Source organism: Papilio machaon, chromosome 2 (genome assembly GCF_912999745.1).
Source record: "Papilio machaon chromosome 2, ilPapMach1.1, whole genome shotgun sequence".
NCBI lineage: Eukaryota > Metazoa > Arthropoda > Insecta > Lepidoptera > Papilionidae > Papilio > Papilio machaon.
This window is the reverse complement of record NC_059987.1, coordinates 9,231,157-9,246,793: the sequence shown is the minus strand read 5'-3', so window position 1 is coordinate 9,246,793 and position 15,637 is coordinate 9,231,157. Positions and strand designations below refer to the sequence as shown.

The 15,637-nt window shown below is 37.3% G+C and overlaps 3 protein-coding genes and 1 long non-coding RNA gene across 6 annotated transcripts; all 4 read left to right on the top strand.

The window, feature by feature from the left end:
- LOC106716858 (glycine-rich cell wall structural protein-like) lies at positions 1 to 1,984 on the top strand. Its single transcript, XM_045681531.1, has 2 exons — positions 1 to 58; positions 822 to 1,984. The coding sequence occupies exons 1-2, from the start codon at positions 1 to 3 to the stop codon at positions 1,982 to 1,984; spliced, it is 1,221 nt and encodes a 406-aa protein (XP_045537487.1).
- Positions 1,985 to 5,154: 3,170 nt separating this feature from the next.
- LOC106716857 (glycine-rich cell wall structural protein-like) lies at positions 5,155 to 7,353 on the top strand. Of its 3 annotated transcripts, none has more exons than XM_045681880.1 (3): positions 5,155 to 5,223; positions 5,457 to 6,311; positions 6,552 to 7,353. In XM_045681880.1, the coding sequence occupies exons 1-3, from the start codon at positions 5,163 to 5,165 to the stop codon at positions 7,334 to 7,336; spliced, it is 1,701 nt and encodes a 566-aa protein (XP_045537836.1). In that variant the 5' UTR covers positions 5,155 to 5,162; the 3' UTR covers positions 7,337 to 7,353. The 3 variants fall into 3 exon arrangements, with proteins under 3 accessions (XP_045537836.1, XP_045537833.1, XP_045537828.1); XM_045681877.1 differs by having other exon boundaries at positions 5,457 to 6,773; positions 6,822 to 7,353; XM_045681872.1 differs by having other exon boundaries at positions 5,457 to 7,353.
- Positions 7,354 to 14,530: 7,177 nt separating this feature from the next.
- On the top strand, positions 14,531 to 15,245 carry LOC106716856 (glycine-rich cell wall structural protein; the record flags this gene model as incomplete). The annotated part of the gene is made up of 2 exons (XM_014510496.2): positions 14,531 to 14,625; positions 14,815 to 15,245. Coding segments are annotated over exons 1-2 (495 nt in total), but the record flags the coding sequence as incomplete, so codon positions are not given.
- A 2-nt stretch (positions 15,246 to 15,247) lies between these two features.
- Positions 15,248 to 15,637, top strand: LOC123721875. The gene is made up of 2 exons (XR_006756324.1): positions 15,248 to 15,385; positions 15,496 to 15,637. It is a non-coding gene; the product is annotated as an uncharacterized LOC123721875 (long non-coding RNA).

Sequence of the window (15,637 nt, the reverse complement as noted above, 5' to 3'; positions counted from 1 at the left end):
ATGCAAACTCCTCTGTGCTTATTAATTCTGTCGCTTCTTGTAGTTGCTTGTGCAGCAGGTAAGTTATCACTATTCTTTCTTATTCATTTATTCGATCTATAGAGCATTTTTAGTAAATATAATAAAGTAAGGTTCTAGTTATTGATTTAGAAAAAAAAATATTAATTTTCACTTATTATTTATTTACCTAATCAATCTTGGGTTTTATTTACTTATATTTGCAATTATTATTAATTATATAGTAAGTTTTCTTTTTTTGCATATCTACTTAACATAGGCACGCAAAGTTTAATTACAGAAGATAGTTTTATGAATGAATACAAGAGGTGCATATTTACATAATACGCTTATGAAATTCCAAAAAAAGTCATATAGATTATTGATATTGGAAACACTTCTGTAACATATATTATTACTATTTATACATATACTAGCGACCCGCCCCGGCTTCGCACGGGTGCAATGCAAAATATACCTACTACAGAATGTCCTTATACACAACGTTCACAGCGTTCACATTAGAAACCTTTAAATTTATCAGTGTTTCTCTACTATATTATGCATTTATTATACATACAAACCTTCCTTAAGAATCACTCTATCTATTAAAAAAAACCGCGTCAAAATCCGTTGCGTAGTTTTAAAGATCTAAGCATACATACGGACATACAGCGAAAGCGACTTTGTTTTATACTATGTATATTGATGATAACACATTTTCTTATAAAATATTAAAATTCCCCTTACTTACATGTTTGTATGTATTCCTTGGTATAATTCTCAAAAATTACTAAAATTTGATTTTAATAATCATTTTACAGAGCGACCACGCCGAAGGGCTAGTTACGACAGTGTTGGGTACGGAGGAGGATATGGTGGTGGCGAAGGTTACGTCGAAGGCGAAGGTGTAGACCTTGGAGGTAGTATCGGCAGTACCCTTGGATTAGGTCTAGGTCTGGCTAGAGGCCTCGCAGCAGGCCTTGCAGCGGTTCATCATGGAACAAAGGATATAAGCGGCGGCCACAGCGGCGGACTTGGCGGTGGAGCTGGTTTTGGACTTGGCGGTGGACACGGTAATGGACATGAAGGTGGACTTGGAGGCGGCATAGGTGGTGGAATGGGAGGAGGCCTAGGTGGTGGAATGGGTGGAAGTCTAGGTGGCGGAATGGGAACCGGATTTGGTGGTGGAATGGGAGGCGGATTTGGTGGTGGAATTGGAGGTGGACACGGTAATGGACAAGGAGGTGGACATGGAGGTGAAGATGGAGGAGGCCTAGGTGGTGGCATGGGAGGCGGATTAGGTGGAGGAATTGGCGGCGAACACGGCAATGGACAAGATGGTGGTCAAGGAGGTGGACATGGAGGAGGCCTAGGTGGTGGTATGGGAGGCGGATTAGGTGGTGGCATGGGAGGCGGATTAGGTGGTGGAATTGGCGGTGGACACGATAATGGACAAGATGGTGGTCAAGGAGGTGGACATGGAGGAGGCCTAGGTGGTGGCTTTGGAGGCGGATTAGGTGGTGGTCGAGGAGGTGGACATGGAGGAGGCCTAGGTGGTGGCTTTGGAGGCGGATTAGGTGGCGGTCAAGGAGGTGGACATGGAGGAGGCCTAGGTGGTGGCTTTGGAGGCGGATTAGGTGGTGGTCAAGGAGGTGGACATGGAGGAGGCCTAGGTGGTGGTATGGGAGGCGGATTAGGTGGCGGCATGGGAGGCGGATTAGGTGGTGGAATTGGCGGTGGACACGGTAATGGACAAGATGGTGGTCAAGGAGGTGGACATGGAGGAGGCCTAGGTGGTGGCTTTGGAGGCGGATTAGGTGGTGGTCAAGGAAGTGGACATGGAGGAGGCCTAGGTGGTGGTATGGGAGGCGGATTAGGTGGCGGCATGGGGGGCGGATTAGGTGGTGGCCAAGGAAGTGGACATGGAGGACGCCTAGGTGGTGGTATGGGAGGCGGATTAGGTGGCGGCATGGGGGCGGATTAGGTGGTGGAATTGGCGGTGGACACGGCAATGGACAAGGAGGTGGACATGGAGGAGGCCTCGGTGGCGGTATGGGAGGCGGATTAGGTGGTGGAATTGGTGGTGGTGGAGGGCTAGGTGGCGGCCTAGGTGGAGGCCTAGGTGTAGGCCTGGGTGGAGGCCTAGGTGGAGGCCTAGGTGTAGGCCTGGGTGGAGGCCTAGGTGGAGGCCTAGGTGCAGGCTTGGGTGGAGGCCTGGGTGGAGGCCTAGGTGGTGGACACAAAGGTAGTCAAGGTGGTGGATACGGTGGTGGCTTTGGTGGTGGCATCGGCGGCGGCTTGGGAGGCGGGCTTGGTATAGGAGCGGGTAGAGGTCGAGGTGGTGGACTAGGTGCTGGACTTGGTAGGGAACTAGGTGGGGGACATAGTTTAAAGCATAATGTTGGGACTTATCATAAAGAAGATATCAGTAGTGATAGTGATGAAAGTCACGAAGGACACTCCATATTCGTTGATGGAAATGAACTTGAGGATAGTAGGGAAGGCTACGAAGAAAGTCATAAAAGTTTACCTTCAGCTTACGCCCATTCCACGGCTTCGGCCAAAGTAGACTCACATTTCTATTAATAGGAAGGGGGTTTGCAGTCATAGAGTATACTGCGTATTGTAAGTACATAGTCTCCTTTACATTGTATGTATTCTATATATCTAAATGTATACTATATTGTTAGATACATACATTTATAATTAAATAGGAAGTATGTGCATAACTTTGTCGTAGAATTAAATACTTTGTTAATCATAAAGTACGTTTTATTTATTTTAACATAAGCTATACATGTTGGTGAGAAAAATCCTTTTCAAGTTAAAGAAGACAATTTTATTGGACTTAATTTCTTGTACACGTGTAATTAAAGACTGGTTAATTATAGAAAAAAAGTTGCCTATAGATGATACTGATCATATTTAAGATATAAGAAATTCAATTTAATATCAGAAATTATCAAAAAAAACTCACGTATTTATCGATTGAAATAAATAGATAAAGAAAAAAGTAAAAAAAAAGAAAAAGAAAAGTTAAAGCTTGTAGTAAAGACACAATGTATTCCTAAAAAGTTTCAAAGGCAAATCTTACTAATAATGAACATGCGAATGTTGGTTTGTGCGAATGTGTATAACATTGCCGGGATCATAGGTAGCCTATGCATTTCTCCAGACAATGTTCTACATTTGTGACAAATTTCATCAAGATCAAATGAGAAGTTCCGGAGATACCTTCAAACAAACATTCATACATCCATCTAAACTTTCGCATTTATAATATTATATAAGTAAAACTAACTAATTAATTGAAGTAAGATAATTAAGACAAATAACGACACTTATCGTAAAACAGTCGCCAGTCTGAGATATGACAGTTATGATGGTTTCTTTTTATATTGTTTGATAGAGGAAAAATCTTAATAATATTTCAGTAACTGAGTACACTGTAAGTAAAAAATCTAATTTTCTTAGTATACTTCTCGAACATGACGAGGAAAACGTCAACAATAATTTTATTCCGATTGAATTTCTCTGAATTAGATCAGCAAAAATTATAATTATTTTTAAAACCGTTGGCGTGTTTTACTTCATGTTTGTTTTAACTAAATTATCTTGGAAGATAAAATAAAACAATAAAATCCTAATTTATTCCCTCGCATTTATCATTGTTTCGCTGGAATTTTTTTAAATTTTTTCGGACATGTTGCGGTAAAAAACATATCTTTATTTTTTTTAAATATCATTCAATTAAACTTGTTTTCTGATTGTTCTAAGTAATATGTGTAAAATCTTATTTTAAAAATAGATCTTATTAGAGGAAATAAAATATCGATAATTGGATAATTACTAGTGATGCAACGGATGTCTGTTTCCGTTTCCGCAAGTGCGGAAGTTCCGCGTGCTTTTCAACATCCGTTTCTGCTTCTGTTTCCGCAACTTTTATAACGGAGATAAAACGGAACTTTACGACGGCTGAGAGATCCAAATGCGCGGCGCGAGACGGCCTTTCGGCACTTGTCGCATTTGTTTGTTTACGTACTATTTTGTGAATTTAAGCGCGTAATATTTTCTGCTGCTGTTTGAAACAAACAGTTTCTCTTGCTGGAGTAAACTGTCTAGTTGTTGTCCATATAAAATTTGACAACTGGCAAAATGTGACTATTTCATACTTACCAGTTATTAAATGTACTTTTGAATAACTGATAAACATGTAATATATCATCATCATTATATGTTAGAAATATATTTGTCGTTTGTCAACACGAGTGGTTTGGCGAACTTTAATTTGTAAATAGTGTAATTTTGTTTCCTGAAAATAAATTAAAAAAAACGCGTATTTTAACTTATTGCAGCACAGTAAAAATACATACATTGAAGGCTAAAGGACAGGATAAATTAAAAACGAATACAAACTGTTTTTACCGAAAAAATATTTTTGTAAATATGTTTTTTATTATTATTTACACTTCTGTTTCCGCATCCGTTTCCGTTTCCGTTTCTGCTAAAATTTATTTTTGACATCTGTTTCCGTTTCTGGTTCCGGTAAGACACTTCCGTTGCATCACTAATAATTACCTTAATTTGCACTTTAATGCATTCCATAAAATTACAATTACACATATTTGCCATCATGAAGAATGTAGAGTAAAGGAAAAATCCCTATTTATTATAACTCAATCATTTCTAACGTAAAGAAAAGTAAATCAAAGTATGTACATATCCCAAATAAATTCGAGAACAATAACTTTATTGCAGATGAAATTTAAAAGGAGTGATTAATATTTCATTTTGATTACAATTTTGTTGAACTATATACCTATATATATTTTTAATAACTAAACTAAATTATTGAAAAATACAAATTAAAAATGATTACATAGTAAAATTATTTTACATATTACACACGTGTGAAACAAGGAGATAAAGTATTATTTTTTTAATTGAATAACACGATCGAAGGGAATTAAAAATAATTTATTCAAGCTTCGTGATTTTTTTGCCTCGACACAATACCGATAACATGTACGTCATAAAGCTCATCTGTATTCCAATTAGCTGAATTCCTGGGAAGTGGTTCACGACTACATTGATAAAATTCAGTGGCAGGTATATAAGGGATTGGAATCCTAGTTCTTGTACAGTTAAGTGAACTAGTAGCCATGAGACGAACGCTCTACTGCCTGGTTCTAACCTTCCTATTAGCTTTTGGTGAAGCTGCAGGTATTTATTTATTTGCTTTATTTGGATTGTCAATTTATTTAACAAAAACATAAAATGGAATACGTTTTCCGAGCAACAAAAGATATATTTCCGCACTAAAAATGTCCTAGTTAACTTTCTTTTGCATTTCACAAAAACTTAGTAGATGGTAATAGTATACAGGGTCTATTACCTAATTTTTTTTTTCGGAACAAAAGAAAAAAATGTTAAAACTGTAAATTTGACGTTTTCAGTTAGAGTCCGTCGCGGTGGGGAACACAACGGCGGAGAGCACGACAGCGAGCAGAGTGGTGTCAGGGGCGGCGGGGGAGGCGGAGGCTTCGGGTTCGGCGGTGGCAGTGGAGGAGGGTTCGGTTTCGGCGGCGGTAGTGGAGGTGGGGGCGGCGGAGGCGGAGGTGGAGGAGGTGGAAGTAGCGGTTCGGGCGGTGGTTTCGGCGGTGGCTTTGGCGGTGATTTCAGAGATGGACTTGAGGATATCAAGAAAGGCTTTAATGGTATCATTGGTAAATTTGCAAACGGCGGAACTGGAAAAAATGAAAAAATTATAACAACTAAATCGGACGATGGAAAGTCCGGAGGTTTTGCCTTCACCGGATCTTTAGACGAAGGAAAAGGTGGATATGGCGGCGGTGGTGGATACAGTAGCGGTGGGGACAGCGCCGTATTCGGAGTTGGGTCAGAAATTAGCAGCGGGGGTTCGCAAGGATCTGGAAGCGGATCAGGCAGCGAACAAGGCAAAGGAGCCGGTAACGGCTCTGGAAGCGGATCAGGCAGCGGACAAGGCAAAGGAGCCGGTAATGGCTCTGGAAGCGGATCAGGCAGCGGACAAGGTAAAGGAGCCGGTAACGGCTCTGGAAGCGGATCAGGCAGTGGACAAGGCAAAGGAGCCGGCAATGGCTCTGGCAGTGGTTCTAGCGGTGGACAAGGCAACGGAGCCGGTAACGGCTCTGGAAGCGGATCAGGCAGCGGACAAGGCAAGGGAGCCGGCAATGGCTCTGGCAGTGGTTCTAGCGGCGGACAAGGCAACGGAGCCGGTCACGGATCTGAAAGTGGTATCGGTAGTGGACGAGGCAACGGCGCTGGTCACGGCTCTGGCAGTGGAATCGGTGGTGGTCAAGGCAACGGCGCCGGTCATAGCTCTAGCAGTGGAATCGGTGGTGGACAAGGTAACGGCGCCGGTCATAGCTCTAGCAGTGGAATCGGTGGTGGACAAGATAACGGCGCCGGTCATAGCTCTAGCAGTGGAATCGGTGGTGGACAAGGTAACGGCGCCGGTCATAGCTCTGGCAATGGTATCGATGGTGGACGAGGCAACGGCGGCGGTCAAGGCTCTGGCAGTGGTTCTAGCGGCGGACAAGGCAACGGAGCCGGTCACGAATCTGAAAGTGGTATCGGTGGTGGACGAGGCAACGGCGGCGGTCAAGGCTCTGGCAGTGGTTCTAGCGGCGGGCAAGGCAACGGAGCCGGTCACGAATCTGAAAGTGGTATCGGTGGTGGACAAGGCAACGGCGCCGGTCACGGCTCTGGCAGTGGTTCTAGCGGCGGACAAGGCAACGGAGCCGGTCATAGCTCTGGCAGTGGAATCGGTGGTGGCCAAGGCAACGGAGCCGGTCATAGCTCTGGCAGTGGAATCGGTGGTGGCCAAGGCAACGGAGCCGGTCATGGATCCGGAAGTGGTATTGGTGGTGGACGAGGGAATGGTTCAGGTAGTGGACAAAGCAATGGTGAAGGAAATGGGTCTGGAGCAGGTAAAGGCAGCGGACAAAATATAGGAGGTGTTAGCGGATATGGCAGTGGAGCCAATGATTTTAGCAGTGGACAGGATGGAAACTCTGGCAAGAGGCATGGTGGTAGCTCTGGCAGTGGTCAAGGCGGTAGCTCTGGCAGTGGGCATGGTGGTTCCGCTGGACATGGTGGGGTTGGCGGTCACTACGGAGCTGGAAGCCAGGCTGACGCACACGCACAAGCTATCAGCATCGCTTCTGGCGCTTACGGTGACGGCGCGGGACCGCACAGTGGTTCGCTTTGTTGTGGGGAAAGCTCCCATCCCGGAGCTTCCGGCGCTGCGAGCGCACATGCCTCAGCATCTGCGAGCGCCTCCAGCTATTCGTAAAAATTTTTTATGCCATATTTTTCATAAAAATACAGCATTTTAAATATTGTATTATTACAAACATAACAGTTATTTTATATTATTTTTGTACAATATTATTATTTTTTATTTCCAATATTATAAATTTTCTAATGATATTTTAATATATAATTTTACAAAGCGATATTTTTTTATTTAATAATTATAACCTAAATTGAAATAAAATTACACACTATGAAGTGTTTTAATAAATTGTTTTATTTTTTTTTATTAACAACTAAAGTGTTAAAATATTAAGGTTGGCGACAGGCAGACTGCCGGCCGTAGACTTAAGCCAAATCTTTAAGGTTTATAAAACCTTGTGTGCCGACTCCACGTGAGTGGGAAAAGGCCACGGAGATGATGATCCTGAAGTGTTAATATATGGTACTATTATTGCTTTGCGATAAAATTAATTATACATTCAAGATCCGTTTCTAGTAACTGACACAAAGACGTTACTCACTAACGATAATTCCTATGGCCGAGATAACTAAACGAAAGTATGTCTGTATTTTATTAACTTCGCTTTGAAAAAATTATGTTAAAATTATTATTATTATTTTTATACGTGTGTTTCGAGACTATGTAAACCCAGTTTCTAGTCGTGAAATTTCATATTTCACGACTAGAAACTGACTGGAAACTGACTGGAAACTGACTGGAAACTGACTGGAAACTGACTGGAAACTGACTGGAAACTGACTGGAAACTTATTGGAAACTGACTAGAAACATTCGATCGTTCATCTTTTGTAAAATTCTTATCGTTTTTTTTTCAACATATCAATACAATAACAACGACAAAAGCATGCAATAGCTAAATGCTATAATCGTTTTAAACAATTAAATAGCAATTGTTATGGTGTTTGACGTAATGGAATAATTCTATGAGTAATTAATATTAGAGTATCGATTTAATTCCTTGTTAATTATTATTGATTAATTATTATTTTGAAGTTTAAATTAATAAAATAAAAATTTAAGTTTTCAATGAGACAACTTTTAGGAATGTCTAAAACACATTCTCTGAAAACACATCTAAAATTTTTAATGGATTCAATCCGAAAACAATGCTAAAAAAAAGTAATCAATAAAATTTGTTAGTTTTAAATCATGGGTTCTTCCACACTTATTTTGAAAATATTATAATTTTTTAACGAATAGAGTTTAATGCCATCTATTGGCAACAGAATGCATTATCTTACAAAAGTCTATTCTATATTTTTTGTTTTATCGACACTGTGTGAAAGTAAAATAAAAGAAATCCCACAAATAAATTTGAAAATAACTTGATAACGTACCAGACCTTAAAAAGGTTTAAAGAATAGATTTAAAGTTTTTGTGAGCAGTTTTTATTTAGTTGATCTTAGCGGAAGCGTTTTCATTTAGTATTTCATTTTCTTAGCACGATAACAGATGGCGGTTATATGCCAAGACTTTTAAGGTTAGGTCGATTCTATAAAATACGTACAAAAATTGTAATAATCTAAGCAACATGTCCAAATAACATTATCCTCATCAATAAAAACAGAATTAGCAGACGAATATTTACTCTTTTACAAAAAAATTGTTTTTTGCAGAGAATTAATATTAAAACTACACTGCCGTTTGCTTTGCAATGACGTAATTTTGTTAGCTGCCTTTTTATTAAAGTTGTTAATGGACCTCATATGCACAATCTGTGTGCAATTTAAGTAACCGAAATAAAACAAAAACAAAACAATTACTTCCAGTGATTCCAATTGAATAACTAAAAACATATGGTTAAATGATTATTTTATGTTTTTTCTATTATAATTAACAGGTTAAAAATTATAACCTCGATTAATTAATTAACCAACAATATAAATTGTAATTTAAAATATTGTGTAACTTAGAAATTAATAAGCACATGGTAAATAGTTAATTATTTTTAAAACCTTTTCCTCAAAATAATAATTTTAAATCAAAACAAAAGGATAATAATTAATTATAAAACGTAATCTCATATTACAATCATGATCTCATATTAAACATCACGCAAATCAAAATTTTTAGGATGTCCCCAAGGACAGAATTTTAAATTAATGTGGGTAATATCTAACTATATTTATATATGTCGTAACAATAAATACAACGATAGGTATGTGCATATAGTATTATATCGGCACTGAGATTTTCAGTAGTTGGAGCTTCTAAAAATCATTTTATGCTCAGCAGGCTATCCGCAACTTCTCCCTTACAGGACTTTTATCTTTTTTTATAAGAGAAGGAGGCAAACGAGCAGCGGGAACACAAATGTGTTCATCAACGCCCATAGACATCTGCAATACCAGTGTAACCGCAGATGCATGCTTTAATTTTAATTTTATTGACAAGTTATAAAACCGATAATCATAAATGTCCTTTTATAATGCACATCTCAACCGTGACCTACAGAAATGTATTCATATTAGGTTATCCGCTTTAACATTTATTTCCATATCTGATCCACACGTTCAGAATAATATTGATGTTTTATCCTTTAAAGATTTTCTGCGACATAAATCGAAGAAACTACAATATTTAATTATTGATTTATATGTTCATTGTTATAAAGACAAAGTAAAAAAAAACTTTCGTCATTTAGAAATCAGCATAGTGTAGGTAACCATCTGCCATTCATCACTATCTAGTATTTAATTCTAGTCACTCCCTATATTTATTTCCAAAGATTTAGAATATTTTTCTAATATCATAAATGCGAATGTTCGAATGGATGGATGTTTGTTAGGAGGTATCTCCGAAACGGCTCAACGGATCTTGATGAAATTTGTCACAGATGTAGAACATAGTCTAGTATAACACATAGGCTACTTATAAAGTTTTTTTTTTAATTCCGCGCGGACGGAGACGCCGGTGACAGCTAGTAATATATAAACATATTTACATACTGGGAAAATCCCTTGTCCTTGCTCTATCAGACGGGTAATGAATCCTTTATTGATTCTAGATTTGTTTTACCCCAACATAGTTATCCATTCGATATTTTTTTTATGTTTATGTTAAGACATTCTATAGGTCATTTGTTATTTAAATACTAAAATTAATTATGAGGAATCTGATAATAGACTAGCGGTCGCCCGCGACTTCGTCAGCGCCGAACTAAAAAAGTAATTTATTATATGCCCGCGTGTCTCTACTTCTCGTCAAATTCCCGTTGAAATGGCTCCAGCCGGAACAAACGCGATCTTGCAGACAGACATACAGACAGACAAATGTTATTTAAATATATATTTGTTAGCTACGGAAATTCATCTTTTGTAGGATTTTTTTTTCAATATTAAAAACAAACTCTGGAATTTTTATAATATGTATAGATATAGAGCAAAAGAAGTATTCAATTTCATACCTAATTTCACGGGCGACTTCTTAACAGAAAACCCATGTTATGACGATGTTCTTCGAAACAATTATTGCGAGTCCACAACATTACAATTAAATTAAAATTGCAATTGTTTATTGTGAAAAACACCAACTTAGCATATTTTGTTTCTCGGGTTTAATACCATTTCCAAAGTGATGATATACAAAAAGTGGGTAAAACCATTTTGCTCGATTATTAAAAGTGTATATTTTTTAAATGAGAGGAGTTATTCAACTTTTTTTTCTGTTTTATTATAATAAGAATGCTTTTTTTTCCACTAACGATAAATTCGTATCACGTGCAAAATATTAACAATGATGAACGATCACTTAATTAACAATAATATGATAAATATCTTGCAAAATAAAATACTTGATCTAGTGTAATTCTAAGTTTCTTTGTATAGTTTAGAATTATATTTGAACCCGGAACAATCGGTTGCATATCATTAATCAATACAGAGCAAACTACTTATTTACATAAATGCTAGAAACAAACACTATAAATAATATTTTTACAATGAATAGAACATGGTTATGTTAGAACTATTCAAGTTGTTATAATAAAAAAAAACAACATATCGATGAAAAGTACGACAAACAAGTTTTAGTAGAAAATGTAAACTTAAAGAGGTTTTAATTTAGTGTGTATGTGTGTGTTTATGTGTTAGTTTGATTCTTTGCGACGTAGTCTTTTGAAGATTGAGATACTATTCTTGTTTCTTTCTTGTAATATAAAGGTTGTTAATAGCTTTGAAAACTTAAATCGTAAACAATCTCTTTAGGAAAATAACTAACCTATATTTAATAAAAAAAAATCAAAACTGAGACTATTGTATGGAAACGCGCCATCTGTTGACTGCATTTTAAGAAAAATATTTTGAAATTTTAAATTTTTTAACTGGAACTAAATAAACTCTAAAGTTTTACTTTAATCAGTTTCTTATACAATATACTGGAAAACATCGAAGAGATTCTTTAGCAATGTAAAAGAGCAAATAGCAAGTTGATGATGATTGTAAAAAAAGTTATGACTAGTGAGATTCGAACTCATTTTTCACTAATTTATTATTTTATTTCTTATATCCACTGTATATACTTTGTTCCGATGTTAAATGCCCTACGGAGATGACGAATCAAATAACACCGAACTCGTTAAAATCGTTTTATTCATTTAGGCTATAGGTACTGATAATGGAACTTATATGCATACAAATTCACATACATAAAAAAAAATTACGCGCGAAAAACATTACCCTCTTGTTATCTATACTTGTATCTACTCTTGTTTTATAAATAAACAAATTGCGTGTTTATGGTTTTCTCATGATGCATTAATAATTATGTGAAACTGTAAATAACATTGACTATAAATACATTACATTTATCGCACATCTCTGTTCTAATAAGAATTAAAAAAGGGGTCATCAACTTAATAATGTACCGTGAAGTACAAATGTATTTTCACGTTTAAAAAGATTTCCCCTTTGATATTTTATTTATAATTTAAAGTTCACAGCTATTTATGTATAGGGATAAATAAAACTGCAGCTAGAAAAGATCAATCTTCAAAATTTATCTACATTAACACTTACGTAATATTTGCGCAACAAAACAAATATTTTTGAATATACGAATAATAAAGTAAGTAAAACAGTGTAGTGTTACTAAGCGAAGTTTACATCGGATATTCAGAGATTTATATAAACTATTAAAATTAATTTGAATTAAAAAATTTAGTTTAAAGTAGTTTAGTATTTTTTTAGTTTAAGTTTAGACTTTGTTTTTTTTTATATCATAAGATGGCAGACGAGCTAGCGGCCACCTAAATACGCCAAAAAAGCGAAGAAACCATAGACATCTGTAATTGTAGATGCGTTGCCTATCTTTAATCGACGGAAGAGAAGACGCACAGAAAATGGATAAATCCCCTTCCTATACGTTTTCTCCGCCTACTTCATTTCCCCTTCCCTTCTTCTGTGTGATGGTGGTATTGCATTAAAAAAGCCGACTCATTCGTGCATAAGATTTTTTGAATAAAAAACACATAGTTAAAATACTTCACTACTTTTTGAGTGTACTTGAGTGCAAGTATTACATTTAATTAACGTGTAGCCGCGAAACGTTCGAAAAATAGCAGAACAAGACGACAACAACGGCATCGATTCTTAGAAATAATAATTTTATCATATCTTTCCTCATGTAACAAGTTATTTATTAAATAAGCTGATTATATTACACCTTGATAACTTCTAACAGTTCTTTGTATCACGGACTTTTACAGCCAGCTAACAATAGATGGATTTATTTAATATTTTAGCTTTAAAACAAGATAAGAGATCTAGTAATTAGATCAATAGTTAGTTAATATTAGTCATTCATATCTAGATTTTTTCAAGGCTCAAAACTCAAAGATATTTTAGTTGTTTATCTAGTACAGGAAATTAAAATATTGTTTTTTTTTTAATCTTTGATAGCAATCACAAAATTAATTCCAATATCCAATCTGAAATTAGATACTCTATGATTAACATATTTGATTTATTGAGCATAAAAATAATAAGATGTTTTTTATTATAAAGTTAAACGATCTGAAAAACTTACGTTAATAAGTAAAATAATAATTTTGAATTAAGTATAATTGCTTTGTAAAGTTTGATTCGAAATCAAAGATTTGTTTAGTTGAAGTGTATCAGTAATGGACGTACTTAAACGTATTTAATCAGAACTCGATGTACATACGCTTTAAAAACTATTATAAAAAAGACGAGCAAAAAATATTAAAACTTGCTTCTTCACTCGTCAAGGATGTTCCCGAGTACATCACACTTGCTTTATAGATAGAATAATATAAAAAGCTCTTCAATTAAAAGGAAAAAAGTTGAATTTTAGTAGACAAGAATAAAAACTGCCGGATATCTTAATATATTTTCTAGCCATGTGTGAATCTTGACCTCAGATCTATAAGTTTGTTAGAATTCTCCAGGCTAGATCATTTTCTTTTTCGAGCTTTTTATCGAGATCGAAGCTGTGTCTGTGTGTGTTTGACCCTTATACATAGCACGCATCGTGGTCAAGTTGTAACAACTTCCAAATGATTCTGCGAATTGTTTTGTAAACGTTTCTTACTTTTAATATTAAAATCAAGATAAGAAAAAATCTATGACTAATACAGCTTAAAAATGATACTTTATATGCATATTGCTTTTTGGAACAAAAAAACGTCTAATTACTGTTACAATGTAATATAAATACTTTTAGAGCTCCTTGAGGATTGCTGCCACTTTTTTTTTTAGATATAATTCAAGTTAAATACACATAATGTAATAGTGATGTAAATTTTATAGAGATATTCAATAATTATCCTAAGACCTATTTCTAAAAAAATCCTAATACTAGTAAATCAACACGAAACTTTTTAGTCTCTTCGAACATCGTTTTAATATAAAATAATCAACTGTCATGATATACAAGTAATAAATTGTAGCAAAATAATTTCGTTAATTTTATCAACGGTTAATAGCATGTGAGCGTTTTGATTGCCTTTTTTTAACTCATGTTAGAAAAAAGTAACGGAGAGTCTGATTTATCTCCCAAAATAATAGGTCTTCCAGACGTTCCTATGCCGACAATCTCAAGGAGTCATCGTCCATCCACCTCTGTTCATTATACTTTGGCTCCGATACCTTTGTTGTAGTGGTCTAAGCAAAAAAACAACAAGTGCAAAAAGCTAAGATCATTGTAAACATCTGGCCGATCGTGACTCGAAGTGATACGTATATAAAGTCGGTCCCGAAGCGAGATCAGCACAGTGCGGCAAGATGGCGCGTCTTGCAGTAGTCGCTTTGGCTTTTGGCCTGTTCGTTTGCATCCACGCTGCCCCAGGTAAATTGTTTACAAGTCGAAATATGCAAAATTATTATCTGGACATTAAAACGATTATTTTTATAAATGATAATCTTTTTTTAATTTATAACTATTTCTTTAAGTCAAAATTTTATCTATTAAACGTTAATATAACATTGTTAATATATATTGTGTAATATGTGCTGTATATTTTTTGTTAATTTGTAGGTTATGGTGGCGGCAGTAGTGGCGGAGGATTCGGCGGCGGTGGCGGAGGCGGGTTCGGAGGCGGCGGTGGCTTCGGAGGCGGCGGCGGCGGTGGCGGTGGATTTGGCGGTGGCAAAGGAGGTGGTGGCGGCCTCGGAGGTGGACTAGGCGGAGGCAACGGTGGAGGCCACGGAGGTGGACTGGGCGGAGGCAACGGAGGAGGTCTAGGCGGTGGTTCCGGCGGCGGCTTAGGTGGAGGCAATGGCGGTGGCCACGGAGGCGGTCTCGGAGGTGGTAAAGGCGGCGGTCTGGGAGGTGGCCATGGAAGTGGACTTGGCGGAGGCAATGGCGGTGGTTTGGGTGGTGGTCATGGCGGCGGTCTCGGAGGCGGTAACGGCGGCGGTCTGGGCGGCGGTCTCGGAGGCGGACGTGGTGGTTCCGGCGGTGGCGGTCACGGCGGTTCCGGCGGTGGCGGTCACGGCGGTTCCGGCGGTGGCGGTCACGGCGGTCACGGCAGCGGCTCCAGCGCCAGTGCGAGTGCAAGCGCTAGCGCAGGGGCCGGCGGATACGGCGGTCACAAGGGCGGATACGGGTAAGCGTTTCGATTTTTGTACCATTCTTGTACCAAGCATATCGAAAGTTTTTTCTCTCAATTTTACGTCCTTAGCCTTATATTAAATTTTCGTATTTCTTTTGTTTCAGACGTTAAACTGAAGTAACAAAAATCCAGCACTTGAAATGCCATCTGCAGCGTGGTTCGACAACCCTGAATGTGATAATACCTAGTTTATTTGTTAAAAATAAATATCTAAGTAAAAAAACCATATTAAAATAGTTGAAAATA

Bases quoted from the DNA above. Each gene is read 5' to 3' on its own strand.
- LOC106716858 (XM_045681531.1), top strand. From the start codon at position 1: ATGCAAACTCCTCTGTGCTTATTAATTCTGTCGCTTCTTGTAGTTGCT. The intron at 59-821 runs GTAAGTTATCAC...ATCATTTTACAG, and splicing joins TGTAGTTGCTTGTGCAGCAG to AGCGACCACGCCGAAGGGCT.
- LOC106716857 (XM_045681872.1), top strand. From the start codon at position 5,163: ATGAGACGAACGCTCTACTGCCTGGTTCTAACCTTCCTATTAGCTTTT. The intron at 5,224-5,456 runs GTATTTATTTAT...TGACGTTTTCAG, and splicing joins AGCTTTTGGTGAAGCTGCAG to TTAGAGTCCGTCGCGGTGGG.